Source organism: Mytilus californianus, unplaced genomic scaffold (assembly GCF_021869535.1).
Source record: "Mytilus californianus isolate M0D057914Y unplaced genomic scaffold, xbMytCali1.0.p SCAF_10, whole genome shotgun sequence".
Lineage (NCBI taxonomy): Eukaryota > Metazoa > Mollusca > Bivalvia > Mytilida > Mytilidae > Mytilus > Mytilus californianus.
This window is the reverse complement of record NW_026262582.1, coordinates 45,747,668-45,772,907: the sequence shown is the minus strand read 5'-3', so window position 1 is coordinate 45,772,907 and position 25,240 is coordinate 45,747,668. Positions and strand designations below refer to the sequence as shown.

General features: G+C 32.4%; 1 protein-coding gene and 1 long non-coding RNA gene across 2 annotated transcripts in view; both read right to left on the bottom strand.

Annotated features, from left to right (window-relative positions):
* Positions 1-25,240, bottom strand: part of LOC127718228 (krev interaction trapped protein 1-like) — a 68,698-nt gene that overhangs the window by 5,245 nt on the left and 38,213 nt on the right. Inside the window, exons 12-13 of the mRNA XM_052224210.1 lie at positions 1,629-1,783; positions 484-650 (exon numbers count right to left, since the gene is read on the bottom strand). Of these exons, the coding sequence (XP_052080170.1) occupies positions 484-650; positions 1,629-1,783 (322 nt within the window). The remainder of the gene's footprint in view (positions 1-483; positions 651-1,628; positions 1,784-25,240) is intronic.
* LOC127718245 (uncharacterized) lies at positions 10,679-19,039 on the bottom strand. The gene is made up of 3 exons (XR_007989648.1): positions 17,495-19,039; positions 16,574-17,232; positions 10,679-12,514 (listed from the first exon to the last, which is right to left on the bottom strand). It is a non-coding gene; the product is annotated as an uncharacterized LOC127718245 (long non-coding RNA).

The following is a 25,240-nucleotide window of genomic DNA, read 5'->3' as shown; positions in this document are numbered from 1 at the left end:
TTGAAAGAGATTTTCATAAATTATTATGATAATCTTACGAAAATGTACAGAAAAATCATAAAAAACTTCTGTTGTCTTGTACAAAATCAATAACAAATTAATTAGATTTCTGTGCACACCTAAGAGTTTTAAGCGATGACTTTCAAAGTATATCCTCACTTGATTACTAGACATTACGGAAAAATCTATGCTCAGAGGTTATAATCAAAATTAAAAGTATGGTCAAACAGGAGGTGGCAGTATAGCAGAACTGAAATTTCCTACATAATAGAACCCAATATTATAAGCTCCTGATCAAATATTATGTAATTCCTTGATACAGAAGCTGATAAATTATTTAACGAAAATACCATGCTCAGTAGGAAAACTTTTTTTTCTCAAAGAAATTATTTACATGGAACAACAAAACATTATAAAAATCCTGATCTATATAATATTTAGCAATATCATTAACAATTTTCATGTCTTTATCCATCTCTTTACCTTAGAAATGTTTTGGCACTTGAAGTATTGTAGACGCCATCTTGTTTCATCAGAATAATTATCACAGCAAAGTTTAGGACATCCTGGTCCTTACATGGATAGAGGGCAGTGATGTAGTTTTTATATGCTTCATGGAACAATAAATGGATGGCTGCAGGGTGTGTAATCTATAAATAAATTATAAAATTATCATCGTAGTAGGTTAAATCCAGTATTGCTATTGATGGATACTAATGTCCAGCAGGAAATATTACATGCATTTTCAGAACTTTTACATTCTAAATGTTATAGGAAAAGTTCCAGCTTTTGTACTAGAATAACAATATCTAAAGGCTTGTATGCACACTTTGGCATTTAAGATTCAAGCAAATGCATCCTGCACTCTATAATTTTCGGAGGTAAAATCCTTTTCATGAAACATTTACACTTACCTAACCTCCAGTTATCTCCCTTATAGTAATTCTATCATATGACCACTGAAGGTTCTAGGAGATTTAGAGGTCTACAATTCTCTAACCACTGGACATTAACTCATCAACATATCTTAACAGGACTGTTTGTTAAGATATGTTAATGAGTTTACAGAGGGTGTCACCATTGTAGCAGGAACTGTTGACCCTAATGTAGCTTCTACTTCCATACAAAGTATTTCGTAGGTTTTTGATGCTCAAATTTTAGTTTTTAAGTGTATATGTGTATTGTTTTTTAAGACTGTTTGTATTTTATGTCTTTTTTACCTTTGGCCATGGTGTTGTCTGATTTTCTTCAAATTATGGTTTTGATAGCAACTTTGTATCTCCTCCCTCTTTTTGACATATCATTGAGGACCATATTTTTCATTGAATTTTTTTATGTTTACACAATTTTCTTTTATTCATATACATGAATCTTCAATTTTTTTCAATGAGATTTTAATAATTCATGAACAATATTCTGACAAACAACGCTATATATAGATTTCCATGATTTAACAGTGTTGTGATATGAAATGAAAATGTACATTGTCTCGACTCCTCGATCACAGCTTAACCTTTTCATCCATTTCAGTTTTAGATCCTTTTTGTGGGAATCTCCAATTTTCAAATAAATCAGTGTATTAGTTTAAATACTTCTGTTAGAACCATATACCAATTTCATTTACTTACAGTTCGTTCATCCATAATCCCTGTTTTAGCATTTCTTCTCCATTTCAATTTAGGATCCTCCTTAGTAGGATCACCCTCTGTCAGCTGTCTCAGAATCTTATGCCTCCAGTTCTCCATTTGTTCCACTGGCTTGTGATCTGGCTTCAGCTGAAGTTCTGTGAGTAGCATACAAAAAAACATTAAACCAACTAATATTACCAACTTTTGCAAGTAGAATATAATGCAAATATAAATCGATGCTAATAGGTAAAACTTTGATCTACCCTTATATAAATACATCAAGAAAATTTTAAAATTGCCAGTTGGCTAGAACAGGTAAAATGCGAAATAAAGCAACAATGAACAAGCATTCTGAGAGTATTGCATGGCAATACATAGTCCCCTACCGGGTAAAAATTCATTATACTGGAACAAAATGCTAACTTGTTCTATAACTTGTCATGGTGTAAACAAAAAGTAAATATCATGTCAATATCTTCAAGCATGACTAAATACAGTGGGGAAAACTGATTATATGTGTGAATTTTTCAAGTCCAAGGACCATAACTCTGCACAAAATTATTAGACCGAAACAAAAATTTGAACTTGATCTGTAACTTGTCTAGATAAAATTATATATATACCAATTATCAATCAATATCTTATAAGCATGATGAAAAAAACATCAGATATGATTAATAGTTCTCTAAAATTAGATACGATGCAATACAGTCAGTGTATATCTATTTTCAAATTATAATCAAATATAATCAATATTTAGGGGCCAGCTGAAGGACGCCTCCGGGTGCGGGAGTTTCTCGCTGCATTGAAGACCCATTGGTGGCCTTCGGCTGTTGTCTGCTCTATGGTTGGGTTGTTGTCTCTTTGACACATTCCCCATTTCCATTCTCAATTTTAATAGTTCCAAATATTTTTTCTTTCATTTGTCACAAACTAATATAGATTTGTAACTTATCTATAAAATGTCAACAACTTTTATCTACACAATGTAATGTATTGAAATATATACATCAACAAGCATTCTGAGAGTATTGCATGGCAATACATAGTCCCCTAACGGGTAAAAATTCATTTTACTGGAAGAAAATGCTAACTTGTTCTATAACTTGTCATGGTGTAAACAAAAAGTAAATATCATGTCAATATCTTCTAGCATGACTAAAAACAGTGTGGAAAACTGATTATATGAGTGAAAAAAACATTAGATATGATTAATAGTTCTCTAAAATTAGATATGATGTAATACAGTGTATATCTATTTTCAAATTATAATCAAATATAATTAATAGTTCCAAATATTTTTTCTTTCATTTGTTACAAACTAATATAGATTTGTAACTTATCTATAAAATGTCAACAACTTTTATCTACACAATGTAATGTATTGAAATATATACATTAATAAAAATAGATTATTATCATATTTTTTTTTTTATATCTATAGCATTCAGAAAATTAGTTTATACTAAATAACAAACAAACCTGCCAAAATTTTTTTCAAATAATTTAATAAAGAATGCCTTTTAAAAAATGAGTTATCTCCCTTTGTACAGAAATATGGTTTAACATAGTACTCTAACATTAGATATGGTCCAGAGTTATGGTCCATAACTCTGGACTAAATCATCAGACCGAAACAAAATTCGAATTTGATCTATAACATTTCATGATAAAACTATATACCAATTATCAAATCAATATCTTCAAGAACGGAAGAAAAAAAGTGTGGAAAGCTGATTTGCCGGACTGACGGATAGACGGACAGACAGACAGACGGAGTGCAAACCTAAAGTAACCTTCAACTTCGTCGGTAGGGGACTAATAATTTAGTTTACAGTAAAGTTCTTGGAAGAACTGTGTCTCATGGACATTTGAAGAATTTTATTTTGTTACTGTCAAGTGAATCTTTGTTAAGGGTTAAATATGCATGTTTCTTGGTCAAGATTAAATTGCGAAAATTTCCCTAACCATAATTTTGATCTTTATTTACGATCAGAATTATGCGGACAAGAAAAAACAAGCATTCTGTGAGTATTGCATGGCAATACATAGTCCCCTACTGGTTACAAATTCATTGTAGTGGAACGAAATTCTAACTTGATCTATAACTTGTCATGTGTAAACTACATAAAAATATCAAGTCAAAATCTTCAAGCATGTCGAAAAAAACTGTTGAAAACTGATTATTTAAGTGAATTTTGTATGTCCAAAGACCATAACTCTGCACAAAATTATCAGACTGGAACAAAATTCCAAATTGATCTGTAACTTGTCATGATAAAACTATATACTAATTATCAAATCAATATCTTCAAGAATGACAAACAAACCTACCACTAAATTCTTCAAACAATTTACCAAAGAAAAGGAAAAAAATCCAAAATATCATTTAGTCTTTTAAAAGTCTTTTAAAAAATGAGTTATTTCCCTTTGAACAGAAATCTACTAATTAATAAGTATTTCATCAAAAATTTAATTCTAGGGAAAGGGCTTTAACTGAACAAAGAGAAAAGCTAAAATCTTGTTGAAAATTTAACTTGACCTGTAACTTGTCATGATAAATCAATTAACCAAATATCAAATCAATATCTTCAAGCATGAAGAAAAAAGTCTGGAAAACTGATTTGCCGGACAGACAGACAGATGGACGGACGGACGGAGTGCAAACCTAAAGTCCCCTTCGACTTCGTCAGTAGGGGACTAATAAAAAATAAATGGAGAATGTGTCCCCATGGACACAGATGATGCCCCCGCTTGCATACAACATTATAAAGGGACATAACTCAAGAACGATAAAAGTGACCCTACCCAAATTTGTACTTGATTTGAGTTTTAAGGTAATAAGTATTGTGTATAGGTTTCATAATGTTTGGTTGGGGCAAAATAAGTTACAGAACGGAAACTAAAAATTTTGCAATTTTTGGATTTATAAAGGGGCATATCTCAATAATGATTAAAGTGACGCTTCCAAAATTCAATTTGATCTGCGTTTTGTGGTAAAAAGCATTGTGTATAAGTTTCATAACATTTGGTTGAGGCAACTTAAGTTAGAGAACGGAAACTAAAAATTTTGCATTTTTTTCAATTTATAAAGGAGCATAACTCGAGAATGGTTAAAGTGACCCCACCAAAATTCAAACTTGATCTTTATTTTGTGGTAATAAGCACTGTGTATATGTTTCATAAAATTTGGTTGAGGCAAACTTAAGTTAGAGAATGGAAACTAAAAATTTTGCAATTTTTCCATTTATGAAGGGGCATAACTCTAGAACGGTTAGAGTGACGCTACCAAAATTCAATCTTGATCTGTATTTTGTGGTAATAAGCATTGTGTATAAGTTTCATAACATTTGGTTGAGGCAAACTTAAGTTAGAGAACGGAAACTAAAAATTTTGCAATTTTTCCATTTATAAAGGAGCATAACTCGAGAAGGGTTAAAGTGACCCCACCAAAATTCAAACTTGATCTTTATTTTGTGGTAATAAGCACTGTGTATATGTTTCATAAAATTTGGTTGAGGCAAACTTAAGTTAGAGAATGGAAACTAAAAATTTTGCAATTTTTCCATTTATGAAGGGGCATAACTCTAGAACGGTTAGAGTGACGCTACCAAAATTCAATCTTGATCTGTATTTTGTGGTAATAAGTATTGTGTATAAGTTTCATAACATTTGGTTGAGGCAAACTTAAGTTAGAGAACGGAAACTAAAAATTTTGCAATTTTTCCATTTATAAAGGAGCATAACTCGAGAATGGTTAAAGTGACCCCACCAAAATTCAAACTTGATCTTTATTTTGTGGTAATAAGCACTGTGTATATGTTTCATAAAATTTGGTTGAGGCAAACTTAAGTTAGAGAATGGAAACTAAAAATTTTGCAATTTTTCCATTTATGAAGGGGCATAACTCTAGAACGGTTAGAGTGACGCTACCAAAATTCAATCTTGATCTGTATTTTGTGGTAATAAGCATTGTGTATAAGTTTCATAACATTTGGTTGAGGCAAACTTAAGTTAGAGAACAGAAACCAATTTTGGGACGTATGGACGTAAGTACGTATGTATGTATATACAGACGGACAAGGGTAAAACTTAATGACCCCACCGCTACTGCGGGAGCACAACAAAACTCCTCAAACAAATTTTGGTCATAGAAATCACAAATTTATGGGGAATGGGAAAAACTATTTTAATATAGCTTTATCTTGAAATCACAATTAAGGTAGCTGGCGTGTCTAAATGTTGGACTATAGATTTTTCTTCTGTAAAAGAATTCTGGGTCAATGTACTTTCAAATATCAATATAAAAACTGTCGGTCACTGACCTTGTTTTTTCTCTTAAAATACATTGAAATTAACAAAATTACAGTAATTTTATATGGGTTATTTATAAGAGGAAACTTAATTTTTACTTATTGAGGAACACAATAAACGATAGAATTGATTAAAATTCAATGAGAGAATTGCTTTTTATAAATACTTCCGAAATTTCAAATGAAAATAGGGGTCACAGGCCTTGTTTTCTTGAATATTAACAAACACAAATTGTCCTATCAAATTAAGATTAATTATCTGATGATGATGGGAGTTTTTAACGACCTTAACTGGCTATACAGCCCTCGCACGGTCAGCCCTGGCTTGTGCCTTTTTGGGCATTTAAATAATTTGTTTTTAACCATAAGGTAATTGAAATAATTTGAGTGATAAATATAAAAAACCTAATAAGAATAAAAAGTAAAAATGAGCAAAAATTTAAACTAGAGGCTCTAAAGAGCCTGTGTCGCTCACCTTGGTCTATGTGCATATTAAACAAAGGACACAGATGGATTCATGACAAAATTGTGTTTTGGTGATGGTGATGTGTTTGTAGATCTTACTTTACTGAACATTCTTGCTCCTTACTATTATCTCTATCTATAATGAACTTGGCCCGGTAGTTACAGTGGAAAATACTTTGTAAAAATTTACAAAAATTTACAAAATTTATGAAAATTGTAAAAAATTGACTATAAAGGGTAATAACTCCTTAAGGGGTCAATTGACAATTTTGGTCATGTTGCCTTATTTGTAGATCTAACTTTGCTGTACATTATTGCTGTTAACAGTTTATCTCTATCTATAACAATATTCAAGATAATAACCAAAAGCTGCAAAATTTTCTTAAAATTACCAATTCAGGGGCAGCAACCCAACAACGGGTTGCCTGATTGGTCTGAAAATTTCAGGGCAGATAGATCTTGACCTAATGAACAATTTTATCATCATCAGATTTGCTCTTAATGCTTTGGTTTCAGAGATATGAGCCAAAAACTGCATTTTACCCTATGTACTATTTTTTTGCCATGTCGGCCATCTTGGTTCGCGGGCGGGGTCATCGGACACATTTTTTAAACGAGATACCCTAATGATGATTGTGGACAAGTTTGGTTAAATTTGTCTTAGTAGTTTCAGAGGAGAAGATTTTTGTAAAAGATTACAAAAATTTACGAAAAATGGTTAAAAATTGACTATAAAGGGCAATAACTCCTTAAGGGGTCAAATGACCATTTTGGTCAAGTTAACTTATTTGTAGATCTTACTTTGCTGAACATTATTGCTGTTTACAGTTTATCTCTATCTATAATAATGTTCAAGATAATAACCAAAAACGGCAAAATTTCCTTAAAATTACCAATTCAGGGGCAGCAACCCAACAACGGGTTGTCCGATTCATCTGAAAATTTCAGGGCAGATAGATCTTGACCTGATAAACAATTTTACCCCATGTCAGATTTGCTCTAAATGCTTTGGTTTCAGAGATATAAGCCAAAATCTACATTTTACCCCTATGTTCTATTTTTAGCCATGGCGGCCATCTTGGTTGGTTGGCCGGGTCACCGGACACATTTTTTAAACTAGATACCCCAATGATGATTGTGGCCAAGTTTGGTCAAATTTGGCCCAGTAGTTTCAGAGGAGAAGATTTTTGTAAAAGTTTACGGACGACGGACGCAGGACGACGGACGACGGACGCCAAGTGATGAGAAAAGCTCACTTGACCTTTCAGGTCAGGTGAGCTAAAAATAAGAATAATTAATAAATAAATAAATTGATAAATAAAAAAAAATTATGATAATAAAATTGAACCTAAATAAAAATAAAAGAATATAAAAGTGAGAATTTTTATAGAAAACCAAAGAAAATAATAACTAGAGGCTCTAAAGAGCCTGTGTCGCTCACCTTGGTCTAAGTGCATATTAAACAAAGGACACAGATGGATTCATGACAAAATTGTGTTTTGGTGATGGTGATGTGTTTGTAGATCTTACTTTACTGAACATTCTTTCTCCTTACTATTATCTCTATCTATAATGAACTTGGCCCGGTAGGAAATATTTTACAAAAATTTACAAAATTTATGAAAATTGTAAAAAATTGACTATAAAGGGCAATTACTCCTTAAGGGGTCAATTGACAATTTTGGTCATGTTGACTTATTTGTAGATCTAACTTTGCTGTACATTATTGCTGTTTACAGTTTATCTCTATCTATAATAATATTCAAGATAATAACCAAAAACGGCAAAATTTTCTTAAAATTACCAATTCAGGGGCAGCAACCCAACAACGTGTTGCCTGATTGGTCTGAAAATTTCAGGGCAAATAGATCTTGACCTAATGAACAATTTTATCATCATCAGATTTGCTCTAAATGCTTTGGTTTCAGAGATATGAGCCAAAAACTGCATTTTACCCTATGTATTATTTTTTAGCCATGTTGGCCATCTTGGTTCGCGGGCGGGGTCATCGGACACATTTTTTAAACTAGATACCCTAATGACGATTGGGGACAAGTTTGGTTAAATTTGTCTTAGTAGTTTCAGAGGAGAAGATTTTTGTAAAGGATTACAAAAATTTACGAAAAATGGTTAAAAACTGACTATAAAGGGCAATAACTCCTTAAGGGGTCAACTGACCATTTTGGTCAAGTTGACTTATTTGTAGATCTTACTTTGCTGAACATTATTGCTGTTTACAGTTTATCTCTATCTATAATAATGTTCAAGATAATAACCAAAAACGGCAAAATTTCCTTAAAATTACCAATTCAGGGGCAGCAACCCAACAACGGGTTGTCCGATTCATCTGAAAATTTCAGGGCAGATAGATCTTGACCTAATAAACAATTTTACCCCATGTCAGATTTGCTCTAAATGCTTTGGTTTCAGAGATATAAGCCAAATTCTACATTTTACCCCTATGTTCTATTTTTAGCCATGGCGGCCATCTTGGTTGGTTGGCCATGTCACCGGACACATTTTTTAAACTAGATACCCCAATGATGATTGTGGCCAAGTTTGGTCAAATTTGGCCCAGTAGTTTCAGAGGAGAAGATTTTTGTAAAAGTTTACGGACGAAGGACGACGGACGCAAAGTGATGAGAAAAGCTCACTTGACCTTTCAGGTCAGGTGAGCTAATAAAAAAGTAAATAAATATAAAAAAAAAAAAGGAGCAACCACAAGTAGGAATAGGAGGAAAGCTAGGCACAGCAAACGGCAGTGAGCAGCAGCAACGTTGTCCTAGTACACCAGCAGCCAAGTAAACAGCAGATAAATTTGATATGCCAAATTGTGTATTTGAATTTAATTGCAAAATATTTTGTATATATCGAAAAAAATTTACACTGAGCAATGAACTGTGAAAATCAGGTCACGGTCAGATGACACCTGCCAGCTAGACGTGTACACCTTACAATCATCCCATACACCAAATATAGTAGACCTATTGCAAACAGTATGAGAAAAACAGACTAAAACACAAAACTTAAGTAAAACCACCAAACCATGAAAATGAGGTCAAGGTCAGATGACACCTGCCAACTAGACATGTACACCTTACAATCATTCCATACACCAAATATAGTAGACCTATTGCATACAGTATAAGAAAAACAGACCAAAACACAAGAACTTAACACTGATCAATGAACCGTGAAAATGAGGTCAAGGTCAAAAGAAACCTGCGCGACTGCATATAGATCATAAAATATTTCCATACACCAAAAATATTTGACCTATTGCATATAGTCTTAGAAAAAAAGACCAAAACTCAAAAACTTAACTTTGACCACTGAACCATGAAAATGAGGTCAAGGTCAGATGACACCTGCCAGCTAGACATGAACACCTTACAATCATTCCATACACCAAATATAGTAGACCTATTGCATACAGTATAAGAAAAACAGACCAAAACACAAAAACTTAACTATAACCACTGAACCATGAAAATGAGGTCAAGGTCAGATGACACCTGCCAGTTGGACATGTACACCTTACAGTCCTTCCATACACCGAATATACTAGACCTATTGCTTATAGTATTTGAGATATGGACTTGACCACGAAAACTTAACCTTGTTCACTGATCCATGAAATGAGGTCGAGGTCAAGTGAAAACTGTCTGACAGGCATAAGGACCTTGCAAGGTACGCATATACCAAATATAGTTATCCTACTACTTATAATAAGAGAGAATTTAACATTACAAAAAACCTTAACTTTTTTTTCAAGTAGTCACTGAACCATGAAAATGAGGTCAAGGACATTGGACATGTGACTGACAGAATCTTCGTACGATGAGGCATCCATATACAAAGTATGAGGCATCCCGGTCTTCCACCTTCTAAAATATAAAGCTTTTAAGAAGTTTAATAACGCTGCTGCCGCCGGATCACTATCCCTATGTCGAGCTTTCTGCGACAAAAGTCGCAGGCTTGACAAAAACCAAAGGGTGTATGTATAATTTTGACTGCTTTGTGCTAGCCTACTTATATTGATCATGAGGACTTTACAGTGCTAGTACACTGGAACGCTGTCTGCATGAAGACAAACGCCCCACGCTAATTAAAACTGGGTTAGAGCAAACCAGATCTTGCGAAGTACCATTTTTCAAGTTTTTGATTTGACTTGCGGCTTAAATAAATGAATGGTGGAATAAATAATTAAAAAAGAAAGTCCAAAAAGTTAAACACAAAAATAATTTAAATAGTTTTGGGAGCTGCTAATTTGGAATAAAATGCTTCGCTGGGCGCAGCTTGATACGACCGCAGAGGTCGAACCCTGAACAGTTGGGGCAAGTATGGACACAACATTCAAGCTTGATACAGCTCTGAATTTGGATTGTGATTAAATATTTGACACAGCATAGGTTTCTGACACAGAAAGAATGTGGTCTAAGAACTTCAATTTTTTTAATTTACCTATTATGGTCAAATGTCCAAAATCAAAATACATGGTTAGATTCAGCATATCAAGGAACCCCATATATTCAATTTTTGTTGCAATCAAACAAAGTTTAATTTTGGACCCCAACTTGGACAAACTTGAAAACTGGTCCCATAATCAAAAATCTAAACACATGTTTAGATTCAGCATATCAAAGAACCCCAAGAATTCAATTTTTGTTAAAATCAAACTAAGTTTAATTTTGGACCCTTTGGACCTTAATGTAGACCAATTTAAAAAAACGGGACCCAAAATTAAAAATCTAATAAAATGCTTCGCTGGGGCGCAGCTTGATACGACCGCAGAGGTCGAACCCTGAACAGTTGGGGCAAGTATGGACACAACATTCAAGCTTGATACAGCTCTGAATTTGGATTGTTATTAAATATTTGACACAGCATAGGTTTCTGACACAGAAAGAATGTGGTCTAAGAACTTGAATTTTTTTAATTTACCTATTATGGTCCAATGTCCAAAATCAAAATACATGGTTAGATTCAGCATATCAAAGAACCCCATATATTCAATTTTTGTTAAAATCAAACAAAGTTTAATTTTGGACCCCAACTTGGACAAACTTGAAAACTGGGCCCATAATCAAAAATCTAAACACATGTTTAGATTCAGCATATCAAAGAACCCCAAGAATTCAATTTTTGCTAAAATCAAACTAAGTTTAATTTTGGACCCTTTGGACCTTAATGTAGACCAATTTAAAAAACGGGACTTAAAATTAAAAATCTAAATACACGGTTAGATTTGGAATATCAAAGAACCCCAATAATTCAATTTTTGATGAAATCAAACAAAGTTTAATTTTGGACCCTTTTGACCTCAATATGAACCAATTTGATAGCGGGGCCCACAAATAAAAAATCTAAATTCATGGTTAGATTCAGCATATCAAAGAACCCCATATATTCAATTTTTGTTGAAATCAAAAAAAGTTTAATTTTGGACTCCAACTTGGACCAACTTGAAAACTGGGCCCATAATCAAAAATCTAAACACATGTTTAGATTCAGCATATCAAAGAACCCCAAGAATTCAATTTTTGATAAAATCAAACTAAGTTTAATTTTGGACCCTTTGGACCTCAATGACGACCAATTTAAAAAACGGGACCCAAATTAAAAATCTAAAAACATGGTTAGATTTGGCATATCAAAGAACCCCAATAATTCAATTTTCGATGAAATCAAACAAAGTTTAATTTTGGACCCTTTTGACCTCAATATGAACCAATTTGATAGCGGGGCCTACAAATAAAAAATCTAAATACATGGTTAGATTCAGCATATAAAAGAACCTCATATATTCAATTTTTGTTGAAATCAAACAAAGTTTAATTTTGGACCCCAATTTGGACCAACTTGAAAACTGGGCCCATAATCAAAAATCTACATACATGTTTAGATTCAGCATATCAAAGAACCCCATATATTCAATTTTTGTTGAAATCAAACAAAGTTTAAATACTGGACCCTATCTTGGACCAACTTGAAAACTGGGCCCATAATCAAAAATCTAAACACATGTTTAGATTCAGCAAATCAAAGAACCCCAAGAATTCAATTTTTGTTAAAATCAAACTAAGTTTAATTTTGGACCCTTTGGACCTCAATGTAGACCAATTTAAAAAACAGGACCCAAAATTAAAAACCTAAATACACGGTTAGATTTGGAATATCAAAGAACCCCAATAATTCAATTTTAGATGAAATCAAACAAAGTTTAATTTTGGACCCTTTTGACCTCAATATGAACCAATTAGATAACGGGGTCCACAAATAAAAAATCTAAATACATGGTTAGATTCAGCATATCAAAGAACCCCATATATTCAATTTTTGTTGAAATCAAACAAAGTTTAATTTTGGACCCCAATTTGGACCAACTTGAAAACTGGGCCAAAAATCAAAAATCTAAATACATGTTTAGATTCAGCATATCAAAGAACCTCATATATTCAATTTTTGCTAAAATCAAACAAAGTTTAATTTTGGACCCTTTGGACATTAATGTAGACCAATTTGAAAACTGGACCCAAAATTAAAAATCTAAATACACTGTTAGATTCGGCATAACAAATAAATAAATGTGATCAAAGATTTTACAAATCTAATGCGCCATACTGTGCAATTAAAGATTACTTCTTGAAATTTTTCAATATTTGAAATTTGAAAAAAAAAAAATATTTGAAGAATAATTCTTTTTAATTTCTGAAATCTGAAATGAGAAAAAATTGGCCCCCCACAATTTCTTTTTATCCCCCCCCCTTTTTCCCCCAAAAAAATTCTTTCCCTCAAGATATGGTCATAATCTCAATTCAAATTTCCAATGGAGTTGGCAACCATAATTACCCATTTAAATTTACCATAGTGCTAACTTAATCTATTTTATAATAGAATTAATAAAAATAAAGTGTCAAATCTTTCATATGGATTTTTTTGTAAAAAAAAAAGATGAAAACATTTGCAGATATTTTTACTGGTCTTCCTTTATAAATATGCATTTCTTTAAACATAATTTAAAAGCAGTGTAAGGGAAGTAACCAAAACGTTGTATTTGGATTACCTCCCTTACACTGTTTTAGATTATCTTTATTGTTCATTAACCATTACTTTATACATAATTTAAAAGCAGTGTAAGGGAGATAATTTCAATGATGTATTTGATTTATCTCCCTTACACTGCTTTAAATTATGTTTTGTACTAAAGTATTTGTCCATTAACCAGGACAACCTTGTTTTTCCCCCTTTTTTGCCCCTAATTCCTAAACGGTTTGAGCCATAACCCCCCAAAGCAAATCCTAACCATCCCTTTGTGGTATGGAAACTTGTAGTATAATTTCAGAGAGATCCATACACCGTTCCACAGTTATTGTCTGGAAACTAGAAAATGCTCATTTTTGGCCCCTTTTTGGCCCCTAATTCCTTAACTGTTGGTACCATAACCCCCAAAATCAATCCCCACCTTCCTTTTGTGGTATTTAACCTAATGGTCAAATTTCAAAAAGATCCATTCACTTAAACTAAAGTTAGAGTGCGAAAACCAATATGTATTCGGACGACGACGCCGGACGACGACAAAATTTTTTTGCGGTCGTATAAAAACACGGTTAGATTTGGCATATCAAAGAACCCCAATAATTCAATTTTTGATGAAATCAAACAAAGTTTAATTTTGGACCCTTTTGACCTCAATATGAACCAATTTGATAGCGGGCCCACAAATAAAAAATCTAAATACATGGTAAGATTCAGCATATCAAAGAACCCCATATATTCAATTTTTGTTGAAATCAAACAAAGTTTAATTTTGGACCCCAATTTGGACCAACTTGAAAACTGGGCCAAAAATCTAAAATCTAAATACATGTTTAGATTAAGCATATCAAAGAACCCCATATATTCAATTTTTGTTGAAATCAAACAAAGTTTAATTTTGGACCCCAACTTGGACCAACTTGAAAACTGGTCCCATAATCAAAAATCTAAACACATGTTTAGATTCAGCATATCAAAGAACCCCAAAAATTCAGTTTTTGCTAAAATCAAACTAAGTTTAATTTTGGACCCTTTGGACCTTAATGTAGACCAATTTAAAAAACGGCACCCAAAATTAAAAATCTAAATACACGGTTAGATTCAGCATATCAAAGAACCCCAATAATTAAATTTTTGATGAAATCAAACAAAGTTTAATTTTGGACCCTTTTGACCTCAATATGAACCAATTTGATAGCGGGCCCACAAATAAAAAATCTAAATACATGGTAAGATTCAGCATATCAAAGAACCCCATATATTCAATTTTTGTTGAAATCAAACAAAATTTAATTTTGGACCCCAATTTGGACCAACTTGAAAACTGGGCCAAAAATCTAAAATCTAAATACATGTTTAGATTCAGCATATCAAAGAACCCCATATATTCAATTTTTGTTGAAATCAAACAAAGTTTAATTTTGGACCCCACTTGGACCAACTTGAAAACTGGGCCCATAATCAAAAATCTAAACACATGTTTAGATTCAGCATATCAAAGAACCCCAAGAATTCAATTTTTGTTAAAATCAAACTAAGTTTAATTTTGGACCCTTTGGACCTTAATGTAAACCAATTTAAAAAACGGGACCCAAAATTAAAAATCTAAATACACGGTTAGATTTGGCATATCAAAGAACCCCAATAATTCAATTTTTGATGAAATCAAACAAAGTTTAATTTTGGACCCTTTTGACCTCAATATGAACCAATTCGATAGCGGGGTCCACAAATAAAAAATCTAAATACATGGTTAGATTCAGCATACCAAAGATCCCCATATATTCAATTTTTGTTGAAATCAAACAAAGTTTAATTTTGGACCCCAATTTGGACCAACTTGAAAACTGGGCCAAAAATCAAAAATCTAAATACATGTTTAGATTCAGCATATCAAAGAACCCCATATATTCAATTTTTGTTAAAATCAACCAAAGTTTAATTTTGGACCCTTTTGACCTCAATATGAACCAATTTGATAGCGGGCCCACAAATAAAAAATCTAAATACATGGTAAGATTCAGCATATCAAAGAACCCCATATATTCGATTTTTGTTGAAATCAAACAAAATTTAATTTTGGACCCCACTTTGGACCAACTTGAAAACTGGGCCAAAAATCTAAAATCTAAATACATGTTTAGATTCAGCATATCAAAGAACCCCATATATTCAATTTTTGTTGAAATCAAACAAAGTTTAATTTTGGACCCCACTTGGACCAACTTGAAAACTGGGCCCATAATCAAAAATCTAAACACATGTTTAGATTCAGCATATCAAAGAACCCCAAGAATTCAATTTTTGTTAAAATCAAACTAAGTTTAATTTTGGACCCTTTGGACCTTAATGTAGACCAATTAAAAAAACGGGACCCAAAATTAAAAATATAAATGCACGGTTAGATTTGGCATATCAAAGAACCCCAATAATTCAATTTTTGATGAAATCAAACAAAGTTTAATTTTGGACCCTTTTGACCTCAATATGAACCAATTTGATAGCGGGGTCCACAAATAAAAAATCTAAATACATGGTTAGATTCAGCATACCAAAGATCCCCATATATTCAATTTTTGTTGAAATCAAACAAAGTTTAATTTTGGACCCCAATTTGGACCAACTTGAAAACTGGGCCAAAAATCAAAAATCTAAATACATGTTTAGATTCAGCATATCAAAGAACCCCATATATTCAATTTTTGTTAAAATCAAACAAACTTTAATTTTGGACCCTTTTGACCTCAATATGAACCAATTTGATAGCGGGCCCACAAATAAAAAATCTAAATACATGGTAAGATTCAGCATATCAAAGAACCCCATATATTCAATTTTTGTTGAAATCAAACAAAATTTAATTTTGGACCCCAATTTGGACCAACTTGAAAACTGGGCCAAAAATCTAAAATCTAAATACATGTTTAGATTCAGCATATCAAAGAACCCCATATATTCAATTTTTGTTGAAATCAAACAAAGTTTAATTTTGGACCCCACTTGGACCAACTTGAAAACTGGGCCCATAATCAAAAATCTAAACACATGTTTAGATTCAGCATATCAAAGAACCCCAAGAATTCAATTTTTGTTAAAATCAAACTAAGTTTAATTTTGGACCCTTTTGACCTTAATGTAGACCAATTTAAAAAACGGGACCCAAAATTAAAAATCTAAATACACGGTTAGATTTGGCATATCAAAGAACCCCAATAATTCAATTTTTGATGAAATCAAACAAAGTTTAATTTTGGACCCTTTTGACCTCAATATGAACCAATTTGATAACGGGGTCCACAAATAAAAAATCTAAATACATGGTAAGATTCAGCATATCAAAGAACCCCATATATTCGATTTTTGTTGAAATCAAACAAAATTTAATTTTGGACCCCACTTTGGACCAACTTGAAAACTGGGCCAAAAATCTAAAATCTAAATACATGTTTAGATTCAGCATATCAAAGAACCCCATACATTCAATTTTTGTTGAAATCAAACAAAGTTTTATTTTGGACCCCACTTGGACCAACTTGAAAACTGGGCCCATAATCAAAAATCTAAACACATGTTTAGATTCAGCATATCAAAGAACCCCAAGAATTCAATTTTTGTTAAAATCAAACTAAGTTTAATTTTGGACCCTTTGGACCTTAATGTAGACCAATTAAAAAAACGGGACCCAAAATTAAAAATCTAAATACACGGTTAGATTTGGCATATCAAAGAACCCCAATAATTCAATTTTTGATGAAATCAAACAAAGTTTAATTTTGGACCCTTTTGACCTCAATATGAACCAATTTGATAGCGGGGTCCACAAATAAAAAATCTAAATACATGGTTAAATTCAGCATACCAAAGATCCCCATATATTCAATTTTTGTTGAAATCAAACAAAGTTTAATTTTGGACCCCAATTTGGACCAACTTGAAAACTGGGCCAAAAATCAAAAATCTAAATACATGTTTAGATTCAGCATATCAAAGAACCCCATATATTCAATTTTTGTTAAAATCAAACAAACTTTAATTTTGGACCCTTTTGACCTCAATATGAACCAATTTGATAGCGGGCCCACAAATAAAAAATCTAAATACATGGTAAGATTCAGCATATCAAAGAACCCCATATATTCAATTTTTGTTGAAATCAAACAAAATTTAATTTTGGACCCCAATTTGGACCAACTTGAAAACTGGGCCAAAAATCTAAAATCTAAATACATGTTTAGATTCAGCATATCAAAGAACCCCATATATTCAATTTTTGTTGAAATCAAACAAAGTTTAATTTTGGACCCCACTTGGACCAACTTGAAAACTGGGCCCATAATCAAAAATCTAAACACATGTTTAGATTCAGCATATCAAAGAACCCCAAGAATTCAATTTTTGTTAAAATCAAACTAAGTTTAATTTTGGACCCTTTTGACCTTAATGTAGACCAATTTAAAAAACGGGACCCAAAATTAAAAATCTAAATACACGGTTAGATTTGGCATATCAAAGAACCCCAATAATTCAATTTTTGATGAAATCAAACAAAGTTTAATTTTGGACCCTTTTGACCTCAATATGAACCAATTTGATAACGGGGTCCACAAATAAAAAATCTAAATACATGGTTAGATTCAGCATACCAAAGAACCCCATATATTCAATTTTTGTTGAAATCAAACAAAGTTTAATTTTGGACCCCAAGTTGGACCAACTTGAAAACTGGGCCAAAAATCAAAAATCTAAATACATGTTTAGATTCAGCATATCAAAGAACCCCATATATTCAATTTTTGTTAAAATCAAACAAAGTTTAATTTTGGACCCTTTGGACCTTAATAAAGACCAATTTGAAAACTGGACCCAAAATTAAAAATCTAAATACACGGTTAGATTCGGCATAACAAATAAATAAATGTGGTCAAAGATTTTACAAATCTAATGCGCCATACTGGTCTTCCTTTATAAATATGCATTTCTTTAAACATAATTTAAAAGCAGTGTAAGGGAAGTAACCAAAACGTTGTATTTTGATTAACTCCCTTACACTGTTTGAAATTATCTTAATTGTTCATTAACCATTACTTTATACATAATTTAAAAGCAGTGTAAGGGAGATAATTTCAATGATGTATTTGATTTATCTCCCTTACACTGCTTTAAATTATGTTTTGTACTATAGTATTTGTCCATTAATGAGGACAACCTTGTTTTTCACCCTTTTTTGCCCCTAATTCTTAAACGGTTTGAGCAATAACCCCCCAAAGCAAATCCTAACCATCCCTTTGTGGTATGGAAACTTGTAGTATAATTTCAGAGAGATCCATACACCGTTCCACAGTTATTGTCTGGAAACTAGAAAATGCTTATTTTTGGCCCCTTTTTGGCCCCTAATTCCTTAACTGTTGGTACCATAACCCCCAAAATCAATCCCCACCTTCCTTTTGTGGTATTGAACCTTATGGTAAAATTTCATAGAGATCCATTCACTTAAACTAAAGTTAGAGTGCGAAAACTAATGCGTCTTCGGACGACGACGACGCCAACGTCATACCAATATACGACCACAAAAATTTTTTTGCGGTCGTATAAAAAGAAAAAGCCAATGATGTGAGCGATTTTTAGTTCTTTGTTCAGTTAGCACATTCTAGTATTTTAGATTTTTATTACTTTAATATTAAATATGAAAAAAAAAAGTCCTACCTACTTGTACCTAAAAAGAAACATATGTCCTTTAACTTACCTATATGATACACACTTCACCGCGGGGGCTTACGATGAAATATGTATCGTCGCATTTTATATGCTATATTGACACCAAGCAACTAGAGCTATGGATGAACCAATATAACACGCCTACTTCAATTTTATTTAATGAACAATTTTGACAGTTGCCGAAACAAAAGTACCTATTGAACCCTTTACCTAAATTAGCTCTTAAACCAATTCTAAAACCGTACGGTATATTATGTTCATTCCATTTATGATTAAAAATTTGCTATCTAATACAATCATCTACTAATTGATTTGCTGGATTTGTTGGATTTTGTTTAGTACAAGCAAGTACATTTAAGGTGGTACCCAACACCTTGACTAATATTAATTTGGCTCGTTTAATTTTCATAAAATTTTGACAAAATGTTTACTTTGACCCTTTGACAAAAATATAAAAATTTCAAAAAATTTGAACCAACCACTTTATCAGAAAAATTTCATTGGTTATATAGCAGTTTGACAAACACTAATTTTGATCATAGAGAAGCTCAATATTTCCTTAACAATACAACGTAATTAAAATGTTTAGCTGATTTTTACAGAGTTATCTCCCTGTAATGTTAGGTACCACCTTAAGTGAAAGGTGGTCTCTTCTTAATTGTAATGGCATTTCGCCTGACTCAGCTAGTATTGTTTCTAGCGGGGTCGATTTATGAGCCCCTAGTACAATGCGAAGACCTTTAGCTTGTATTGTATCTAGTTTAGATTTTACAGATAATGAAGCAGAATTAAATGCTTGGCAGCCATAGTCCAGTATCGATCTAAGTAGTGATTTATATAGCATAAGTATACACAATACTTGAGACAGTCCCAATATTCAGTCTTGAAATGATTGCAACTATTACTTTTTTTTTTAGAATGTATGATTTTGATTTGTATATAATATCTATTCACTACATGCAATCTGTAACTGTTTTATATGTTCTAATTATGGTACATGTACATTGAACTATCATGACTATACGATTGTGTTAATATGTTGTATGTTTGCTTTTTTTCTCTTATTATTATTTTTTACATGTATTGTATATGAGGGCCTCAGGGAAGATTAGTAATTGTAACTAACTGTGTTTACCCTCTTTAAATAAAGAATTTATTATTATTATTATTATTATTATAAGTAGTGAATCAGTACCCATGCCAAAATTGTTTGCTTGAACATACCTGAGTAAGTTTATTATAGCTTTGGATCTTTCTTGTAAATATCTTACGTGTTTATTCCAAGTTAACTGTCTATCAAATATGAGACCAAGGAATTTGACATGTTTCTGAAATTTGATTGGTTGGTTATCTAGCATTAGGTTAACTGAATAAATTTTACGATCCCCAAATATTATTCCTACTGTTTTTGTTTTAGAAATTTTAAAACCCCACTTTTTAGACCATGCACTAATGTTATTAAGTGTTTCTTGCATTTTATTAGTAAGATATTTAATATTTCCACCTCTATACCACATGGCACTGTCATCGGCAAATTGTGACATTACTGCAGGTTTTTTAGCCAGACCTACTAAATCAATTATCATGATATCAAATAATGTGGGGCTGATGACAATACCTTGCGGAATACCATGGATGAGATCATATTCGTCTGAGGCATCTTGATTTACCTTTACTTGTATTTTTCTATCTTGCAAGAAGTCTTTTATGAAGTTAAATAACCTACCATTTATACCATAATCTTTACACTTTTTTAATAAACCATAACGCCATACTAAATCAAATGCTTTTTCAATATTGATTTGATTTGATTTGATTTGATTTTTGGTGTTTTAACGCCACTTTTCAGCACCGCTTTTGGGCTATTTCGTGGCGGCAAGTTTTTATTGGTGAAGGAAGCCGGAGTGCCCGGAGAAAACCACCGACCTTCGATAGGAAAACTGACAATCCTAGTCAATTAAGATTGGAGTCGAGTGCACCTGCACGAGCAGGGTTCGAACTCACAACCTCAGTGTTGACTGGCTAGTGATTACAGTAGTAACTACTTAGACCACTCGGCCACCGAGGCCCCTTTCAATATCGAGAAATATGGCTAGTAGGAATTGTTTACGTACTTTGATGTTTTTAATGTCGTTTTCAAGACGCAATAAGTGGTCAATTGTAGAGCAACCTTCACGAAACCCACTTTGTGTTTCTTTTAAAATATTTTTTTCCGTTAATAGATATTTAAGCCTAACATTGACCATGCTTTCCATTAGTTTGCAAAAATTTGATGTACGAGAAATAGGTCTGTATGATTTAGGGTCAAACTTATTTTTATTAGGTTTTAGTATAGGGATTACATTTGCATGTTTCCAGCTGTGTGGTAGTTGACCAGTTACCCACATTTTATTGATTAATTGCAACACAATATCAATCATACTATCAGGCATATGTTTGAACATTTCGCATGTAAAACAGTCATCAGCGGGTGCTGTTGTCTTTTTGGTCTTAAGCACCTTATATAGTTCCTTTTTGTTGAATGGTATATTAAACTTTTACCTGCTGTGTTGTTCGTTGTCGTCCCTATTAATTGGATTTTCTATTTCAGTTTTTAATTTATGTGTTCTGAACGTGGGGTCGAAATTGTTATCACTGGAAGCTTCAGCAAAAGTTCCAGCTAGCATGTTATCCTTATATACATTAGATACCGCTTGCTTGGAGTCAGAAATAAGTGTCGGTAGGGTGGATGTTTTTGCTCCCTTGAGACCTTTAACCGTGTTCCAGACTGTTTTTACATTAGTTTTATAATTAAGTTTGTCAAAGAAATGTTGCCAGTACTCGGTTTTTGCTTTATCAGTGATACGTTTAAACTCTTTAACTGCTGTTTTATATAATTCATGATTTTGTTCTGATTTTGTTTTATCATACACTCTGTGTTTATGACGCTTATTTTTTTTTGCATTTGTACAATCATCGTTCCACCAGGGACAGTTTTTTCTTCCATGAATTGTATCACTAGTTTTCGGGATTGTTTCGTCTGCGATTTTAGTTACAACTTCGCATAGATTTTGGTTGAAAATTTCAATATTGTCATGGTGTATATAATCTATATTAATTTCGTTACAAAGAGAAGTGAACCTGTGCCAATCGGCTTTATCATAAATCCATATTCGTGGAGTGCAAACTTAATTTTTAACCGGTTTTGCATTTAATACCGTGAGTACTGGTAAGTGATCTGAACCTAGTTTATCGTCTAAAACTGACCATTGGCTGTCATTGGCTAGTGAGGCGGAGACCAACGATAGATCTATATGTGTTCGGTCATCTCCGACGGTTTGAAATGTACCGGTAACCGTCGTTTAAAACTATCATGTTATTTTGGTCTATGACCTTTTCTATAATGTTACCATTGCTGTCTGTTGTGTTAGACCCCCACAACGAGGATCTACTATTAAAATCTCCTAGTAGCACTATATTATCTGTTAGATTATGCAGTACTTGTTGATAGTCATTAAATTTAATATCTTGATTGGGAGGTCTATACAAATTAACTATATTTATCTTATTATTTTGACAGTTTACAGATACGCCTACTACCTCTTTGTTATCAGTATCATTTAGTTGTGAGAAATTAACTTGAATCGAAACATAAATGGCTACTCCTCCTCCTATATGAGTTCTCTTTTTATTTTTACCTTTACGTTGAATCGGTATTTTTCTATTTCGGATGATGGGTGGATGGTAGCCCTGTAGTTTTACGTACCTATTGTCTTTATAGCGAGTTTCTTGTACACAAATAATATCTGGGTTATTATGTGTGTCTAAATAATGTTTAAGGGAATTGCGTTCGCATAAAGTGAGCACGCATTCCACTGTAAAATGTGTAACCCTAATACAGTTAATTAATTGTTTTAATTGCTTATTGTTTATCATTTCTTTAATTATTTACGTCGATCAGTATGTCAATACTGAATTAATTTTTGAGAAAGTTTATAAATAGCTGCATGATGGTAAAAGAGGCATCACCTTGTTGGATCGCAATATTCCGTATCCTTGTAATTAGTGTTTCCCAGTTTTTTAGATCATTTACGTCTTTGCTTGGGGGTTTAATTATATCTTTGCGTATATCTGAAATATTTTTTCTATCTTTATTAGGAATACTGGGTGTTTGATCTTCTATTTGTGTATTCTCAGTCCATTGTCAATAATTACATCTATGTTTATTTCTGGATTATCTACCTGTGACACATAGGCTTCATTGTCGCTAATTATATCGGTGTCATTATTAATTACTTTTGATTTAACACTGTCAGCGTATGATTTACCAGGTGATACAATTTGAGATCTAATTAATTTAGGTCTGGTTTCAATGTAACTTATAAAATTTGAAATAAACATGGAGTAACGATAGTATTTACATATTTTATGTTGTATTCTGATATTTTGTTAAACTACTGTCCAAATAAAGAACAATTATATAATATACATAGATATATTTTAACTTCATAAATGATCAAATAGACTGTTATAACATAAATTGTAAATTGAACATATAGTACATAATTGAAAAATTTAGAAGTATCAAGGATAAAGTAAAATTAAATTAAAAGATGTGTTTAAGAGAAATACAAAGAAATATTTTAGAATAATTTTACATGCTACACAGTTCAGAGATTTGTTCTAAAATTGAAAGGGTTTAGGCTGATAATTAATATATTCATAAAACAAAGAAATAAAACATAAATACAACTTTACACAACAAAAATTGCTTCGCTGAGCGCAGCTGTATACGACCGCAGATGTCCAACCCTGAAAAGTTGGGGCCAAAATGGACACAATATTCATACTTGATACAGGTCTGAATTTGGATTGTAATTAAATTTTTGACACATAATAGGTTTCTGACACAGAATAACTGTAGTCAAAGAACTTCAAATTGGTTATATGATTTGAATTTATATTCAATTTTTTGCTTTTGTGCAATACACTATGCGAATTGACCCCTCCCCCCCCCCCCCCCCCCAAAAAAAAAAATTTTACCCCGTTTTTTTGCGTTTGTGCTATACACTATGCTGTTGAATATTAACCCCCCCCCCAAAAAAAATATTTGAAGAAATTTTCTTTTAATTTCTGAAATCTGAAATGAGAAAGATTGTCCCCATCCAATTGTTTTCACCTCCCCCCTTTAATTTCCCTTATTCCAAAAAATAATTCATTCCCTCAAGTTATGATCAGTATCTCAGACAATTATCATTTCTTAATACATAATTTACTAGTAGTGTAAGGGAGGTAATCAAACATTGTTATTTAAATTGATTTGGATTACCTCCCTTACACTGCTTTTAAATTGTCTCAATTGTCCTTTAACCAGAAAAACCCTTGTTTTTCCCCCTTTTTTGCCCCTAATTCCTAAATGGTTTGAGCCATAACCCCCAAAGTCAATCCTAACCATCCCTTAATAGTATGGAAACTTGTGGTAAAATTTCAGAGAGATTCATACACTTTAACACAAGTTATTGTCTGGAAACTACAAAAATGCTTATTTGGGCCCCTTTTTTGGCCCCTTATTCCTAAACAGTTGGGACCCTAACCCCCAAAATCAATCCCAACCTTCCTTAAGTGGTTATAAACCTTGTGTTAAAATTTTATTGATTTCTATTTACTGATACTAAAGTTATTATCCGGAAACCATCTGTCTTCGGACGATGCTGACGACGACGACAACGTTATACCATTATACGACCAAAAATTTTTTTATTTTTGCGGTCGTATAAAAAGAAATTGGTTTAGGTTTAGGTATAACTTTGTAGACTCTACTTTTATTAACCTTATTGGCCTTATTTTCAGTTTTTTCTTTTTTATTTGCTGCTTGACTAGTTATTTTTTTTTTATGTTCCTAATCAAATTTAGTCACATTTATTTGGAATTTACCAAGTTTATTCAAGCCTAATATTTTGCGTCTAATTGATTCTGATGGAGTGTAAACCAGCACACTGTTCTTAAGTGGTTTGATCTCTTTGGCTTGGTCATTGACACTACCTATCATTGTTATTAACAGATAGTGTAGCGAATTTAGGGTCAGCAACAGAAACTGTTTTG